The 17,998-nt window shown below is 42.9% G+C and overlaps 1 protein-coding gene across 3 annotated transcripts in view; it reads right to left on the bottom strand.

Moving 5' to 3' along the window:
* The window catches only part of LOC140493838 (L-lactate dehydrogenase A chain-like), a 37,199-nt gene that overhangs the window by 7,627 nt on the left and 11,574 nt on the right, over positions 1-17,998 (bottom strand). For all 3 annotated transcript variants that reach the window (XM_072592794.1, XM_072592792.1, XM_072592793.1), the window contains exons 6-7: positions 12,689-12,794; positions 3,091-3,214 (exon numbers count right to left, since the gene is read on the bottom strand). In XM_072592794.1, the coding sequence (XP_072448895.1) occupies positions 3,091-3,214; positions 12,689-12,794 (230 nt within the window). The remainder of the gene's footprint in view (positions 1-3,090; positions 3,215-12,688; positions 12,795-17,998) is intronic.

Here is a 17,998-nt window from a genome sequence, read left to right as displayed (position 1 = left end):
CTATAACTTTCCGTTATTGAGATCTGTACATTGTAGGTTATGCTCCCATGAGGAGGTTGAGCAATTCATCAACTTGCCACCTCGTGCTCCCGCGAGGAGGTTAAGCAATTCATCAACTTCACCAATACATTCCACCCTAACTTTAAATTTACCTGAACAATCTCTGACACCTCCCTCCCCTTCCTGGACCTCTCCATCTCCATTAATGACGACCGACTTGACACTGACATTTTTTACAAACCCACCGACTCCCACAGCTACCTGGAATACACCTCTTCCCACCCTACCTCTTGCAAAAATGCCATCCTGTATTCCCAATTCCTCCACCTCTGCCGTATCTGCTCCCAGGAGGACCAGTTCCACCACAGAACACACCAGATGGCCTTCTTCTTTAGAGACCGCAATTTCCCTTCCCACATGGTTAAAGATGCCCTCCAACGCATCTCGTCCACATCCTGCACCTTTGCCCTCAGACCCCACCCCTCCAACCGTAACAAGGACAGAACGCCCCTGGTGCTCACCTTCCACCCTACCAACCTTCGCATACACCAAATCATCCGCTGACATTTCCGCCACCTCCAAACAGACCCCACCACCAGGGATATATTTCCATCCCCACCCCTTTCCACTTTCCGCAAAGACCGCTCCCTCCGTGACTACCTGGTCAAGTCCACGCCCCCCTACAACCCACCCTCCCATCATGGCACCTCCCCCTGCCACTGCAGGAACTGCAAAACCTGTGCCCACACCTCCTCCCTCACCTCCATCCAAGGCCCTAAAGGAGCCTTCCACATCCATCAAAGTTTTACCTGCTCATCCACTAATATCATGCATTGTATCCGTTGCTCCCGATGCGGTCTCCTCTACATTGAGGAGACTGGGCGCCTTCTAGCAGAGCGCTTTAGGGAAAATCTCCGGGACACCCGCACCAATCAACACACCGCCCTGTGGCCCAACATTTCAACTCCCCCTCCCACTCTGCCGAGGACATGGAGGTCCTGGGCCTCCTTCACCGCCGCTCCCTCACCACCAGACGCCTGGAGGAAGAATGCCTCATCTTCCGCCTCGGAACACTTCAACCCCAGGGCATCAATGTGGACTTCAACAGTTTCCTCATTTCCCCTTCCTCCACCTCACCGTAGTTCCAAACTTCCAGCTCAGCATTGTCCCCATGACTTGTCCTACCTGCCTATCTTCTTTTCCATCTATCCACTCCACCCTCCCCCTGCCCCTGCCCTATCACCTTCATCCCCTCCCCCACTCACCCATTGTACTCTATGCTACTTTCTCCCCACCCCCCACCCTCCTCTAGCTTATCTCTCCACACTTCAGGCTCTCTGTCTTTATTCCTGATGAAGGGCTTTTGCCCGAAACATCAATTTTGCTGCTCCTCGGATGCTGCCTGAGCTGCTGTGCTCTTCCAGCACCACTTATCCAGAATCTGGTTTCCAGTATCTGCAGTCATTGTTTTTACCTATCACACAGAGCTCTCTAATCCCATGTCTAAAACCTCTCTCTGCACATGATCATTCTAAACTGGAGTCTTCTTTCCTATCAATGTCAGAATCATGTTACATCATAATGTACATGAGTCTCCTTACATACAAGTTCCCTCCTGAATGACCTCATTCTAATTTTAACATCAAGTCCCACCATTCTCAAATCCCAACCTCCATCAGAAGAAGTGGTTTCTTCATTCCAACCCTATTCACATTAAAAACATTTCAACTGGATCCTCTCTCAAATTCTCCACACACCAGGTTACACAATGTGATCTGTAGGTTTTGTGAATCAGTGCCATAACCACTTTCAAAGCCAAATATATTCTTCCGGGGTTGGGATATCCAAAACTGAATGCAGTCCTCTGGATGGAGGTCTGATACTCTTATCTCAACATCATATCCCTGTTAAACCCATCACTTCCTCACCCCTTGACACATTTAGCTTCTAGGTATCTACTTCATTTGTATCATTGATTTTAATTCATCAATCTGCACATGAAAACACTATGGAACAGACCATTTCAAAGGGCTGCTACCTTTTGATTGTTGGGTTGCTAAATTCAATCCACCCGAGGAACAAAGTTGAAAAGTTTTCAATAGCTGAAATGTTACTGAGCAGTCAGCTTTATTCAGTTGAACAGAGCCAGGCACAGGATGCTAATCAGTCAGGTACTTAGGAGCAGGGAGATGAGGCTGTGACCCTAAAAGATCCTGTTGCTCACTGAAAGACATGATCTTTCAATAGAAAGGATGGAGACCACAAAGTGACCTTAAATAGTCAAGAGCAGTTGACACCAAATCAGAAGTGTCTACCACGGTGCAGATCCAGGATACACCTGCACGAGTCCAGGCAGTTCTCAAAGGATTGTTCAAAATCCCAAGAGCATTGGAATGATGTGGTTTGTGAATCGCATGGGAAATAAAAATCAGAAGTCTAGAGTGAGGAAGCCAAAGATATCCTCGGAATGGATGAAATGAGGCATGTTTGGAATGGGATCAGGAGAAAATAAAAGATTTCAAAGAGTGCAGAGATCTACTAGATTCTGTGGGGTCTCACATCGAGCCATGGAATCACAGAGCACAGAAACAAACCCTCCAGTCCAACCAGTTCATGCCAGATACAATCCCAAACTAAACTAGTCCCACCTGCCTGCTCCTGGCACATATCCCTCCAAACCTTTCCTATTCATGTACAGTACTTACAACTTTTAAAAGACATTTAGGTAATTGTCCCCACATCCACCAATGCCTCTGGAAGTTCATTTCACACCCTCTGTGTGAAGAATTTGCCTCTCATGACATATAGTCTACATTTTTCTGACTGCTCCCTATCGCTGCTGGAGAATACATTTGGCAGATCATAACATGCATCAAAGCCCAATTATAGTCTTGTGTCAGTGTGGTTGAAGAGTACTTTTTATGTTTTTCTGTGAATTAGACACGAATGCAATATTCATCAGCACATAATCATAGGACATCAGGTACTGGCATGTACTGTACCCCAGTTGGAGGGAGTGCTGTCCCAAAAGCACTTGCCACATGAAATCTGCACCAGTCCTTAATGGATTAGCAGCTGTTTAAAACCTACTTTTGCATTGATGGACACCAAGTGGATGGATCGAATGTTTTTCAAAATTGCATTCACAATACTGGCCACACTTAAACCAATAGCCCAAGAAGTGTATCCTTTCAGCCTTATGACATCATGGGTGCTGTAATGGGAAGAAAACGAAAGAATAAATTTTAACCAAAATTCCACTGACCAGTAAAGTATCCCAGGGCCCCACATCACACTATTTGGTTAAAGAGTTCATTTGCTTCATGGCATTTTGTGTGCTTTACATAAAAGGTGAAATATTTACAAACCACGAGACTACAATATAAATCCTATTTGGGGATCCAAGATGGCGGCGACCCAGCAAGCCTGAGTCTACAGTGCTCCTCCCAAGACTTGGGTAAAGTGGGTCACCCACCCCGACCACACTTACCAAATCATTTATAATAGCTGTTTAATTTAATTAGTTGCTTAGTATTAAATTTAAACAATCTAATATTTAGTAAAAATGACCAAAGGGAAGGGAGCCCGCAGCTCTCAGCAAGCAGGAACCCCTCCCCCCACCCTCTCCAGCTGCAGCTGAGGCGTCCACAGCCGCCCCGGGGGGACTTACCTACAGAGACAAGCCTTGTGGAAATGATCTCCAAACTGGATGCGAAGATCGACGCTTGTTTCGAAGAATCTTGAAATTGATGGGACTCACTCTCGGCTGCGCTGCAGAAGCACGACCAAGACATCCAGGAAATCGAGCGCCGAGTCAGAGGGGCGGAGTTAAAGGCCGCGACCTCCAAAACTACAGTGCAATCGGCCGTGGATCAGGTCCGGACTCTCGAACAGCGAGTCCGGACCTTAGAGAATCACATTGACGACCTCGATAATCGAGGTCGTCGAAAAAATATTCATTTGCTGGGCCTTCCCAAACGGGAAGAGGAAGGCCAGCTTACAGCATTCCTGGAGCAGTGGCTGCCACAGCTTTTAAATCTGGAAGCTGGATCAGGCCAGGTAAGGGTAGAATGGACCTACTGGGTCGCAATACGCAGGCCCGGCTCGAACCAGCGCCCATGCCCGGTCCTGTTCTGGCTGCAGAGCTATAGGGAGAGGCAGATACTCCTAGAAGCTTCTAAAAATCTTGGAAAAGACCCCCAAGCTATGACCTATAAAGGATCCAAGATCATGATATTCCAGGACTTTTCCCCAGTTCTGGTCCAAAAGAGGAAGGCATTTGACGAGGTGAAGAAGCGTTTAAGGGACTTAAATATTCAGTACTCCTTGCGCTACCCAGCGACGCTACGCTTTAACCATGAAGGATCCGTGTATAACTTCGGATCACCAGAAAAGGCTAAGGAATTCTTGGACTCTCTTAGATAAACTGTAAGAGATAATGGATGTTGGTTTACCTTTCCCCCCGCTTTGGTTTATATCTTCCCCCCTTTTTTTCTTTTTTCTTACCTTACTGTTTAATATTATCATGGGGGTTGGGGAGAGGGATTTGATTTTCTTCCCCCCCCCCCCCCCCCCCCCCCGCTTGGGGTTGATTTCTTTTATTATTTGATGTATATATGTGGGTATGTATGTATATGTGTGTGTATATATATATATATATATATATATATAAGCCGGGGGGTTTGGTTAATGTTGGTGGGGCGAGGTGGTTACCTTATTCTATTTTACCTCTGTCTTTAGGAGTGGGGTTGTTTTTCCCTTGTTATTTTGTATTATTATATTTAATTATTATTCGTTGAGATTGTAATTTTATAGTTATATGTTTATATATGGTATTAACATTACCAAATATATCCAGGTGTTGGTGTGGGTGGGGGTAGGGTGCTCAATGTTAACTCTAGCTTTGTATTATATCTGAATTCTCCTCATTTTATTGAGGAGCACCTGGGTCAAGGGTGGGGCATTGGTTGGGAGAGGATATGATGGACTTTTGGAAAGGAAGTGACACCCCCTGGGAACAAGGGGGAAAATCTCCACTTAAATACGTTTTATATTTTTTATTATTATTTAGAAATAGTTTTTTATTATACTGTTGCGAGTGTATCAGAGAGCCTTTATTTGTGTAAATTTTATATGCTCTATGCTCGGGATGTTCTGGATAGGGTTTCCCCTCCCGAGGGGTCTCGGATTTGCCCGGATGATTATGGTTGATCAGTCAGTTAAGTGGTGCACCTGGAATGTCAAGGGGAGTAATTTGCCAGTCAAAAGGAAGAAAATATTATCAAATCTTAAGAAAGAAAGAGTTGATTATAGCTCTCCTACAGCAGACACACCTGTCGGATAAAGAACACTTGAAATTACGACAGGGTGGATTTGATCAGGACTTTTTTTCTTCTTTTCGCTCAAAAAGCAGGGGAGTTGTTATTCTTGTTCGGAAGAATTTCCCTTTCAAAATCCTAAATCAGATAAAAGATGAATCTGGACGATATATTTTGATTAAAGCCCTTATAAATGGAGAGGAATATGGGATTTTAAATTTGTACTGCCCCCCGGCACACCCCTTTAAATTTATAATGGAAGCCTTTTCAACATTGATGGCTTTTGGTGCCCGTCATACAATTATAGGGGGAGACTTTAATTGTATTATGGATCCGGAAGTAGATACGATTCCCAAGACTACTGCAGGAGTATCTCCCAGATCTAGACAATTGGTGGATCTGAACAAAGAATTAGGATTAGTAGATGTATGGAGATGTCTTCATCCACAGGGCAGAGATTTTTCTTTCTACTCCAATCCACATAAATGTCATACCAGAATTGATATGTTTTTTGCCCCCTCGATTTTTAAAAATTCCATATCATCCTGTAAAATAGGTAGTATAGCAATTTCCAACCACGCTGCTGTATATATGGAAATCAAGGTGAGGAACAATGGGACATCCCCTCCGCATTGGCGTATGGACCCCTTCCTAATGAAAGATAGTAAATTTGTAAAGTACTTCTCTCAAGAATTTAAAACTTTTTTAGAAATTAATTCAGGTACGGCTAGCAACCCATCAATGATGTGGGAGACCATCAAAGCTTACGCGCGAGGTTTGATCATCTCCTACTCAGTGACCCAGAAAAAATTAAAGGGAGAACAACAGCGTCTGCTTGAAGCTCGCTTAAAAGCAGCTGAAACAGCATACACTGATAGACCTTCTATTATTAAATTGCAAAGGATTACGGCCCTTAGGAAAGCTCTAAACACTACGCTTACTCAAACGGTTAAGAGGGAAATATTATTTGCAAAACAAAGGTTATATGAATTTGGCGACAAACCGGGTCGATACTTAGCATTTCTTGCAAAGGAAAAAAAGGCCCCTCAGACTATCATGTCTATCAAGGAAAGTGCGGGCATTCTGACTCATGATCATAAAAGGATTAATGTGATCTTTAGAGAATTTTATTCCGAGTTATATAAATTGCAGGATTGTGAAGATAGGACGAGGAGGATGCAGTCATTTTTTAAAAATTTGACCTTTCCGGGTCTAACTCCGGAACAGGTATCGGTCCTAAATGCTCCCCTAACAATCCAAGAAATACTTGATGCAATTAGGCAACTTCAGAGCGGTAAGGCACCAGGCCCAGATGGTTTTCAAACTGAATTCTATAAAGAATTTACAGGAATATTGGCTGGTCCACTTATGGACATGTATAACTACGCATACAGTCAGGGCTGTCTCCCGCCTTCGCTGAAAGAGGCAAATATTAGATTAGATTAGATTAGATTACTTACAGTGTGGAAACAGGCCCTTCAGCCCAACAAGTCCACACCGCCCTGCCGAAGCGCAACCCATCCATACCCCTACATCTACCCCTTACCTAACACTACGGGCAATTTAGCATGGCCAATTCACCTGACCTGCACATCTTTGGACTGCTTTAAGGATAAGATATCTCTCTTATCCTTAAAAAAGGAAAGGATCCAGAATATTGTATGTCATACAGACCAATTTCCTTGCTAAATGTAGATTTTAAAATCCTTTCTAAAACGTTAGCATTGAGACTAGAAAGGGTATTGCCACATATCATAAAGGAGGATCAGACAGGGTTTATTAAGGGCTGTAGATCATCCAATAATATTAGAAGGGTTTTGAATATGATTCAAGCCTGTCATTAGGGAAAGATCCCAGGAGTAGTAGTTTCATTAGACACAGAAAAGGCATTCGATAGGGTTGAATGGTCATATTTGTTTTATACATTGGAAAGGTTTGGTGTTGGACAGGTGTTTACCAAATGGGTCTCAACATTGTATAGTGATCCCAAAGCAGTTGTGGTTACCAATGGATTAGGTTTGGATAGCTTCAGTGTGGGTAGGGCTACCGTCAGGGATGTCTGCTCTCGCCATTGTTATTTACGCTAATAATTGAACCACTAGCAGAAGCTATACGGGCTGATCCTAATAGAACGGCCCCGAGGATTGGTACAGGTAGACATAAAATTACCCTTTATGCAGATGATCTTCTTCTATTCCTCAGTAATCCTCTGATGTCCATACCTTGCCTAATCCAAGTTATTAATACATTTACCGCATTCTCAGGCTATAAAATTAATTTTTCAAAATCAGAGGCTATGCCAATGGGTGGCCTTGCTATGATACCCCACTTAGTGGATGGATCCCACTTTCCCTTTCGTTGGTCCCTGGAGGGTTTCTTATATTTAGGCATTTTTATTGCCCCAGTATTTGGTCAGTTGTATAAGGCTAATTTTGTGCATTTACTGGAAAGGATAAGGCAGGACCTCCAGCGATGGGGAGACCTTCCAATTTCCTGGCTGGGTAGAATAGCACTAATTAAAATGAATGTCCTGCCCCGTCTCCTATACCCTATGAGAATGCTTCCGGTGATGCTGCCGAGGATGGCTCTACATAAATTATATGGCTGGTTGGGTTCCTTTATTTGGAACCATAGATGGCCCCTTATTAAGCTGAAGAAGCTACAGCTTCCACAGGCAAGGGGAGGATTGGACTTCCCAGATTTTAGGAAATATCAGTTAAGTTCCTCATTACCTTACATAGCTGATTGGGTCTTGTCTGATCCGCAATCAATCTGGTTGGACATCGAGGCCTCTCAAGTAAAATACCCACTTATTAACCTTTTATTTCCAGACAAGAGGAAAATCATTACAGATCACTGTAAAAACCCTATAATACTAAACACAATTAAGGCTTGGAATATAATGCGGCAAAATGAGGGTAATTCACATAAAACATCCCCCTATGCCCCGATAGTGGGAGCATGGGGATTCCAACCAGGGTTTACAGACGCCACTTTTAAACTCTGGAGATCCAGGGGTATCTCATGTCTAGGGGACCTATTTAAGGATGGGGTCCTGATGTCTTTTGAACAGCTGCGTCAGAAATTCGAATTACCTCGTGGAGACCTCTTTCGATATGTCCAAATTTGAGACTATATACAGAAGAAGACTACGTTATTAGATAGTTTTTATAAATCAGATAGAGAATGTTGTGTCCTACGACCAGTGGGGGTATCTTCCGTCAGTACTATATATCATTTACTACATGATGAAGTATCGGGAGATATGGATAATCTGCTTAAAACATGGGATCAGGATTTGGGACTAGAAATCTCTATAGAAACATGGAATGATATTTAGGAAAACGCTAGAAGAATCACTATCTGTAACAGAACTCAGGCTATCCAGCTGAAGATACTTCATAGGGCCCATATAGTACCGGATCGATTGGCAAAATTTAAGGCAGGAGCATCTCCAATGTGTCCCAAATGTAAAATAGAGGTGGGCACTCTTGTACATTGCTTATGGGCCTGTCATAAGATTCGTAGATATTGGACTAAAGTAGCAAGTACCCTGACAGAAATTTTAGGAACGGAAATTAAAGTGGACCCTGTATCTCTCCTTTTGGGCTTTTCGAACTTTACGGGAAGAGACTATTTTCTATTCGCTCTTTCTGTGCAAGGAAAAATATTTTGGTGAACTGGGTGGCTGAGGGCCCCTTTGGACTTTCAAATTGGCACAGATTAATTATGGAATGTATTCCCCTTGACTTCCTTACAAATATGGTGCTCCGAAAGACTGGATTATTTTATAAAATATAGCAGCCCTTCTTGAAATTACATAAATACAGATATTTCGGCTATCCTAACAAGGGCTTTTATTTAATTGAGATTACAAACCTGGCTGGCCCGGGGCCCCTTGGGAGAGGAATCCGGCATGAATACGGGTTTTATTACATTTGATGTTAACACATTCCGAGCATGTAAGAGACTTAAATGTACACTCTGGTTAGTTGTAGGTTAGATTAGTAGACAGTTGAGTTTTGATTTTTTTCTTTTTCGGTATTTTATCTTTTGTTAAATTTTGGCTATTGTATATTTGATTTAATTGTATATCAATGTTTGTATTTGAGAGTTTTGTTTCTTTTTGTAAACTTGTAAAAATGTTAAATTTCTAATAAAAATATCTATAAACAAAGTAAATCCTATTAAATATTCAGTGATTTCCTGAGAGTCTAACTCCAAGCTTAGTTCATAAACAAACTTCTTAGAACATAAACACTTAGGGGATAGTAACAGGAGTGGGCCAACTGGCCTTTTGACACTGCACCGCTGCTCCAGAAAGTTCACCAGAGACTGATTCTCGGGATGGGGTGAGACTGACCTATTAGAGAGATTGGGCAAATTGAGCCTGTATTCTCAAGAGTTGTGAAGAAGGAGAGGTGATCCCATTGAAACGCGCAATATACTAAGAAGGGATTGTCAATAGGATGGCTATAAGATGTTTCCCTGGTCGACTAGTCTAGAACCAGGGGCACAATTTAAAAAATAAGGCATTGCCATTTAGACCCAAGACAAGCAGAACTTTGTTTTACTCTGAGGGTTATGAACGTTCGGGATTCTTTAGCACAGAGGTCTGTGGAAATTCAGTCTTTGAGGATGTTTAAGGTAGGGATTGATACATTTCTGATTACAGTGACATATGGTGTTACAGAGATGGGGTGGGTAAATTGTTCAATCAGCCATGAATGGCCTCCATCTCTTCCAGCATTCCCATGCCTGAGCTTCTACTTCAATACCACTTTCTCACAATCTCCCATTAAGTGCATTTCCCTTAACACCCCAATTATATGTATGTAAATTAGCTCACTGAGCTTGGAGGTTTGTTTACAGACGTTTCGTCACCATACCAGGTAATGTCATCAGTGAGTCTCTGGTGAAGTGCTGGTAGTATATTCCCAACAAACCTTCAAGCTCAGCGAGCTAACTTACATACTTATCATCAACCTGAGCTACAAACCTTCTCAAAAATCACTAACCCAAATTATATTTTATTATTCACAATTCCATATAAATCTTTGGAGGGGATGACTGCATTGTTGCCTGGTTATACAGATTTCCTGTATGCATGTTATTCCAGCCCAGAGGGAAAACCCTGAATATAAAACAGCCACACTTTAAAATGGATATACTGGCCAGACCAGATATCCATTTCAAAGGATATAAGCTGAGTCGGACCCCAACAGGTTCCTTCTGCAAATTTTACAAGTTCTTCCTTCTGGGATTAGATTAGATTCCCGACAGTGTGGGAGCAGGCCCTTCAGCCCAACAAGTCCACACCGAACCTGCAAACTATAACCCACCCACACCCATTTCCCTCTAATGTACCTAACACTATGGGCAATGTAGCATGTCCAATTTGCCTGACCTGCACATCTTTGGACTGTGGGAGGAAACTGGAGTACCCATAGAAAACCCATACAGACACAGGGAGAACGTACAAACTCCACACAGACAGTCACCAGAGGCTAGAATCAAACCCGGGTCCCTGGTGCTGTGAGGCAGCAGTGCTAACCACTGAGTCACGTAGGATGCGACTGTGAGTTTTGTATTCTGACATGAGTGTCACCTGATTCCCAAACAATATATTTTATGCAGTCAACTGCAGGTCAAAGGACTGAATAAAATATGGCCAAGGGCAGGCGAGCCAAGTGCAGGTTAAATTATCATTTCATCACACTTAAACTGAGTACGTAATGTTTGAAACTGTGAAGCATGTGTAGGGTGCAAAGTAAATTCTGCATCTTGCTGCTATGGTGCTGTCAGTCACATTGACGGGTTGTTTATATTGACAGTTGGCACCATTACATTGAGATGATGGGCATTTAAATACAATCCTCAGGCTGGTCAAGGAGTGTCGAGAGTGGCGCTAGAAAAGCACAGCAGGTCAGGCAGCATTTGAGGCGCAGAGAAATCAACATTTCAGGCAAAAGTCCAATGCCATAATGTATTGGTGGCTGAATATAGAATAATACCTACAGTGGGTTTCTTTTCCGAATGTAGACGGTATCGAATTAATTTCAAGGTCTGGGAACACATGACCCCACTGGAATCTCACCAAGTGTACAGATGAGCATAGGAAATGAGACAGCATTTCAATAAGCCCTAGAAAAACTATCCAACAACAATAGGCAGCCGTTTGGTCCATCGTCTCTGTACCAGCTCTGAAGGAACTATCCAGTTCATACCCTTGTCCCCTCTTTCTCTTTAACCCTACATTTGTTTTTCTTTTCAGACTGGCAGTTGCTATTGAACTTTCTTCCTCTGCTCATTCAGGCAAAACACTTGTCTAAAATAAAATCTCAAGGGCAGCATTGTGGCTCGATGGTTTAGCACTGCTGCCTGACAGCACCAGGGACTGGGGTTTGATTCCAGTCTTGGGTGATGGTCTGTCTGGAGTTTGCATGTTTTCTGTATCACTCTGAGGTTTTCCTCAGTGCTCTAGTTTCCTCCCTCAGTCTAAAGCTGTGCAGGTTTGGTGGACTGGTCATGTTAAATTGCCACAATATCTAGGCATCTGCAGGCTAGGTGGGTTAGGTAGAAACAATGACTGCAGATGCTGGAAACCAGATTCTGGATTAGTCCTGATGAAGGGCTTTTGCCCGAAATGTCGATTTTACTGCTCCTCAGATGCTGCCTAAACTGCTGTGCTCTTCCAGCATCACTAATCCAGGCTAGGTGGATTGGCAATGGGAAATGCAGGGTTACAGGTGTAGGGTTAGGTGGGTTGGATCTGGGTGAGATGATCTTTGGAGGGTCAGTGTAGACTCAATGGGCTGAATGGCCTGCTTCCACGTGTGGGGATTCTATGATCTCTGCCCTCACGTTGGTTCCTTTATATTTTTTAATCTATCCTCTGGTTACCTGTTGACGGAAAGTTTCTTCCTATTTATTCTGGCAAAATGCTTCATAATTTCAAACGGTTGTTGAATCAACCTGCATTCCTTTTCTAGTCCCAAACAGAGTTGACCACATTTCGGTAATCTCTCCACAGCAGTGACTTCCTCCATCCCCATATCATTCTTATTAACTGCTTCCTCATCCTTACCTGTTTCCTAAAGGGCAGTGTTCAGAACTGAACACAATTACATCAACTGAGACCTGACCACTAACTTAGAAATACTTAGTGTAACCTTTTTGCTTTTGAGTGCTAAGTCTGTATCTCTGATCGGATCCCAAGTGTTTCGTGTGAATTGTTATTTATTTTCCCCATCACCTTCAAAGAGTTTTGTCGGTAATCCCCAACAGATGTTTTGTGCAGCACTGATGTATAACCTTCTCTGCCAATGTACATGTTTTTCTTTTATTTACTTCAACCCCTTAACATTTACCTTTCTATAACCTTTTTATGGATCTGATCTCCCTGTTCATTTGCAAGCTTTTCATCCAACGACTCCAAGTTGACACCAGCCACATTTGCACTGCTCCAAATAGCAACTGCATGAAAAAAGGTTAAAAACAATGTTAGTTGTCATTAACTTGTTTCGTGCTTCACAAAGCAGAAAACCTGGAATCTGAAATAAAGTGCTGGCCTTTTTAATTATAAAGGGCCAAATGGCACCATGTACAATCAGGAAAAACACTGGTCATCACTTTCTGGCAAGAAATAAACACTAAAAAAAGACTATCCTTCACTTAAACACATCCCTCCCACTGTCCTGGCAGTAATAGCCTGGAAGACTAAATGCTCTTGAGTTTGTTGCTATGGTGCTCTTACAAAGTAAATTGAAAATGATGAACGGTCAGCACTATAAGGAAAGCACGCTGCATCCTGGCCAGGTAATGAGAACACTGTCACACATGAATCATACAACCAGGGAACCTATAGCACAGAATGTGCCTGTCCTAATCTGAGCAGTTGTGCTCATTCCCACATCCCCACTTTCTGTCCATAACCCGAAATGTTCCCCATCCTCAAAATGAGCCAAATCTCTTTCTCCTCCATCATTTCAGCTGGAATATTTCAGATCCTGAATTCTCCTCAGCTCTCTTCAATTCGCTTGGCTAATTATTTGAAATGCAGGAAAATCGATATTTTGGGCAAAAGCCCATCTCCAGCATCTGCAGTACACACTTCTACCTCATCATTTGAAATCTCTGGTAACGTCTATCAGGCAAAGGGAATAGTTTCTCATTTCCAATGAGACAGTCTAAAGGGCATGCGATGATTATTTGGCTTGAAATACTGTGGAAGGCAACGGGAAACAGTCAAGGCAATTGGCACTAGGTTTCAGCACAACATCATGGGCCAAAGGGCCTGTTCCTGTGCTGTATTGTTCAATGTAACAATCCTTGTTTGAAGGCATGATAGGCTGAATGGCCTTATTGTGCATAGCAACTATTCTATGAACCTGTCAAAAGTTATGGTCATTCTTTAAGATCTCTATTAGATCATCTCCTAACCTTCTCTGTTCCAAGGAGAATAATCCTAACTTTTCCATTTTTTTTTCTCATAGTCGAAGTTCCTCATCCCTGGACATACCCTGACAAACCTCCTCTACACCTTTTGCAGGCTTTTACATCTTACAGGAAATGGGGGTCCAGCACAGTCCACAATATTCTGGACTGATAGCTAACTAGGGATTTATGAACTGAGTATTAATTTGACCCCACAGGCTGAATTTTAGTGAAGCAACTGGAGTTCCACTCCTTACTACGATAACATCGATTTGTTATTCAGACATTAATCTGTGGTGGAGGCTGGTATAATTGCAACGTTTAAAAGGCACTTGGATGGGTTTATGAATAGGAAGGGTTTGGAGGGATATGGGCCGGGTACTGGCAGATGGGACTAGATTGGGTTGGGGTATCTGGTCGGCATGGACGGGTTGGACCGAAGGGTCTGTTTCCATGCTGTACATCTCTATGACTCTATGAGTGGGGCCTGAAATGAGAAACCTGCCTGTTTTCCCCAAGAACTCAATAAAAAGATTAGGCTTGTTAGATACCCGATAGACACAAATATTTAGTGGTTTCCACTGGTTTTCTTTGCAAAGTGGAGAACTGTGACCAGTAATGTTCCACAGGGGTCCATATTGGGACCACTGTTTTTTGTGATATACATAAATGAGCTGGAGGAAGGTATAGGTGGTCTGATTAGCAAGTTTGCAGATGGCACTAAGATTGGTGGAGTAACAGATTGTGAAGTGGGCTGTCAGAGAATGCAACAGAATATAGATAGTTTGGAGAGTTGGGCAGAGAGATGGCAGGTGGAGTTCAATCTGGGCAAATGAGAGATTGGAATTTGCATTTTGGAAGATACAATTCAAAGAGTGAACTATACTGTAACTTGAAAAGCCCTGGGGAAAATTAATGTACAGAGAGATCTAGGTGATCAGTTCCATTGTATCCTGAAGATGGCAATGCAGGTCGATAGAGTGGTCAAGAAGGCATACAGCAAGCTTTCATTCATCGGATGGGGTACTGAGTAGAAGAGTTGGCAGGTCATGTTCCAGTTGTATAGGACTTTGGTTCGGCCACATTTGGAATACTGAGTACAGTTCTGGTCACCACATTACCAACAGGATGTGGATGTTTTGGAGAGGGTGCAGAGGAGGTTCACCAGGACATTGCCTGGTATGGAGAATGCGAGCTACGAAAGAGAGGTTGAGTAGATTAGGATTATTTTCATTAAATAGATGGAGGCTGAGGGGGGACCTGATTGAGGTCTACACAATCATGAGAGGTATTGACAGGGTGGATAGCAAGAAGCTTTTTCCCCCAGAGTGGGGGGCTCACTTACTAGGGGTCACAAGTTCAAGGTGAGAAGGGAAAGGTTTAAGGGAGATAAAGTCATAGAGATGTACAACACAGAAACAGACCTTTTGGTCCAACTCGTCCATAACAACTAGATATCCCAACCCAATCTAGTCCCACCTGACAGCACTTGGTCCATATCCCTCCAAACCCTTCCTATTCATATACCCATCCAAATGTCTTTTAAATGTTGCAATTATACCAGCCTCCACCACTTCTTCTGGCAGCTCATTCCATACACGTACCACCTTCTGGGTGTAAATGTTGCCCCTTAGGTCTCTTTTATATCTTTCCCCTCTCACCCTAAACCTATGCCCTCTAGTTCTGGACTCCACCACCCCAGGGAAGAGACTTTGTCTATTTATCCTATAAACCTCTATAAAGTCACCCCTCAGCCTCCGACGCTCCGGGGAAAACAGCCCCAGCCTATTCAACCTCTCTCTGTAGCTCAAATCTTCCAACTCAGGGAACATCCTTGTAAATCTTTTCTGAACCTTTCATGTTTCACAACATCTTTCCAACAGGAAGGAGATCAGAATTGCACACAATGTCCCAAAAATAGCCTAATCAATGTCCTGTACAGCCGCAACACAATATGCGTGGAACATTCTTTACGCAGAGGGTGGTGGGTGCCTGGAACACGTTGCCAATGAAGATGGTAGAGGCGGGCACGATAGCATCATTTAAGATGTATCGAGACAGATATATGAATGGGCTGGAAGCAGAGAGATACAGATCCTTAGAAAATAGGCGACAGGTTTAAATAGAGGATCTGGATCAATGGAGGGCCGAAGGGCCTGTTCCTGTGCTGTAATGTTCTTTGTTCTAACCTAGCCTCATAGTTTAGGGGGAGGGACACTACCACTGTGCCACAAGAGGGCCCCAAAAGTATCCTTTTAACTTTTATTTTATTTAATCTATTTTCTAATCAACCTGTTTGTGATGTTATTACACATACCTCTGGAGCAGGTGGGACTTGAACCTGGGCCTCCTGGTCCAAAGGTACGCTGCCACCTACTTACCAGAACAGGAGTCAAAGAGCACAAGAATATAATCATTACTTTCTCATCTGTTGCAATGGCCTCAAAAGGAGAAGTTTAAGAAGTTTTCTATTTTCCTGAGGTTCCAGAGTAAGGCTTCAAGTTAACAGCAATTAAATACAAACCAGCCCTTCAGAATAATCTGGAAGAGTTTCTTACATTTTTATCAGCAAAGTAGTTTTATGTAGAAGATCATTCTTCCCGTGATCGAAAAGTTCACTCATGGCTAAGACTTATCCCATAAATATTAATGCTGACATCCACTTTTTAAAGTAAGTGAAATGAAGTTTTCTCTTTATGATTTCTCGGGATATTTTACCTTTAGTAGTTTCGTTTTAATTCATTCACAGGACGTGGGCAATAAATATTGGGCTAGTCGAATCACTGAGGCCCACCTCTAGTTAGTGGTGAACCACAACCTTGAACTGCTATTGTCTGTGTGGTGTCAGTTTGTGTTGTTAGAGACAGAGATCAAGAATTTGGACCCAGTGTCACTGAAGGAACGCTAATATATTTCCAAGTCAGGTTGCTGATTGTTTTGAAGGGGAAATTGCAGGTGATGGCATTCCCATGATTCCGCTGCCCTTATGCTTCTAGATGATGCAAGTCTGGTAGGTGCTGTTAAAGGAACTTAAATGAGTTATTGCAGTGCATCTTGTGGATGGTACACACTGTGTGGTGGGGGTGAATGGGATAAAGGTTGAAGCTCATTAACAGGGTCCCAATTAAGTGGACTGGCTAATTCTGAATGGATCAAGCTTGAGTGTTGTTGGAGCTGCACTCATCCAGACAGGTGAAGAGTGTTCTATTATACTCCTGACTTGTAAATGGTAGCAAGACACTGGGGAGACAAAAGAGGAACTATTTCCAAGCCGCGGTATTTATATAGCTGTTCAGTTCAGTTTATAGTCAATCATGACCCTGTAGCTGTAAATAGTGGAGGGATCAGCAATGATAATGCCCTTGAAGATTAAGGGGAGGATGCTTAGATTATTTCTTGTCAGAGATGGTCATTGCCTAACACCTGCATGGCACGAATGTAACTTGCCACCTGTCAGCCCACGCCTGGATCTTATTCAGATCTTGCTGCATTTGGACATGACCTGCTTCAGTATCTGAGGAGTTGCGAATGGCGCTGAACTTTGTGCAAACACTGGTGAACATCCCCACTTCTGACCTTATGATGGGAAGGTCATTGATGAAGCAGCTGAAAGATGGTTAGATTAGTTTTCAGGAATGTTCCATCTTTTAGAGTTTTGCTCTTCATTTTATTAGGCAACTGGCAATCATTACTCTAAATTATTTTAAAGGTGAATATCAATATAATTGTTTCAGCTGCACTTTATATTTGTGTGTTTGGAATTTTTCTGATCTGATTTTCTTTGCCCCACGACAAAAGCCCTTTACCATCTCAGAATACACATTCCCCAACAAGTGAGGAATGATCTAGTTTCCAACTCCTTCTCCTGACCACCATTGTTGAACATTTTGATCACCCAACAAGAAATACGATTTGACTTGGTGACTTGGGAGGTGCCATTTTCTTACCACTGATTGAGATAAGACTCTTCATCTTATGTGCACAAAACACAGAAAGCTAACACACAGGTGCAGCAGGTAATCACAAAGGCTTATGGAATGTCGGCCTGTATTTCAGGGGGTTTGGAGTATAAGATGGTGATGGAAGGTGGTGGTGAGACCACATCTGGAGCACTGTGAGCAGTTTTGGTCCCCTTATTTAAGGAGAGAATTCATTTCATTGGAGGCAGTTCAGAGAAGGTTCACCTGGAAGATCCACAGTATGGAGGGATTGTCTTATGAGCAAACACGAAACAGGTTGGGACT

Source organism: Chiloscyllium punctatum, chromosome 22 (assembly GCF_047496795.1).
Source record: "Chiloscyllium punctatum isolate Juve2018m chromosome 22, sChiPun1.3, whole genome shotgun sequence".
Taxonomy (NCBI): domain Eukaryota; kingdom Metazoa; phylum Chordata; class Chondrichthyes; order Orectolobiformes; family Hemiscylliidae; genus Chiloscyllium; species Chiloscyllium punctatum.
The sequence above is the reverse complement of the archived record's forward strand: the minus strand, read 5'-3'. Positions and strand labels throughout refer to the sequence as shown.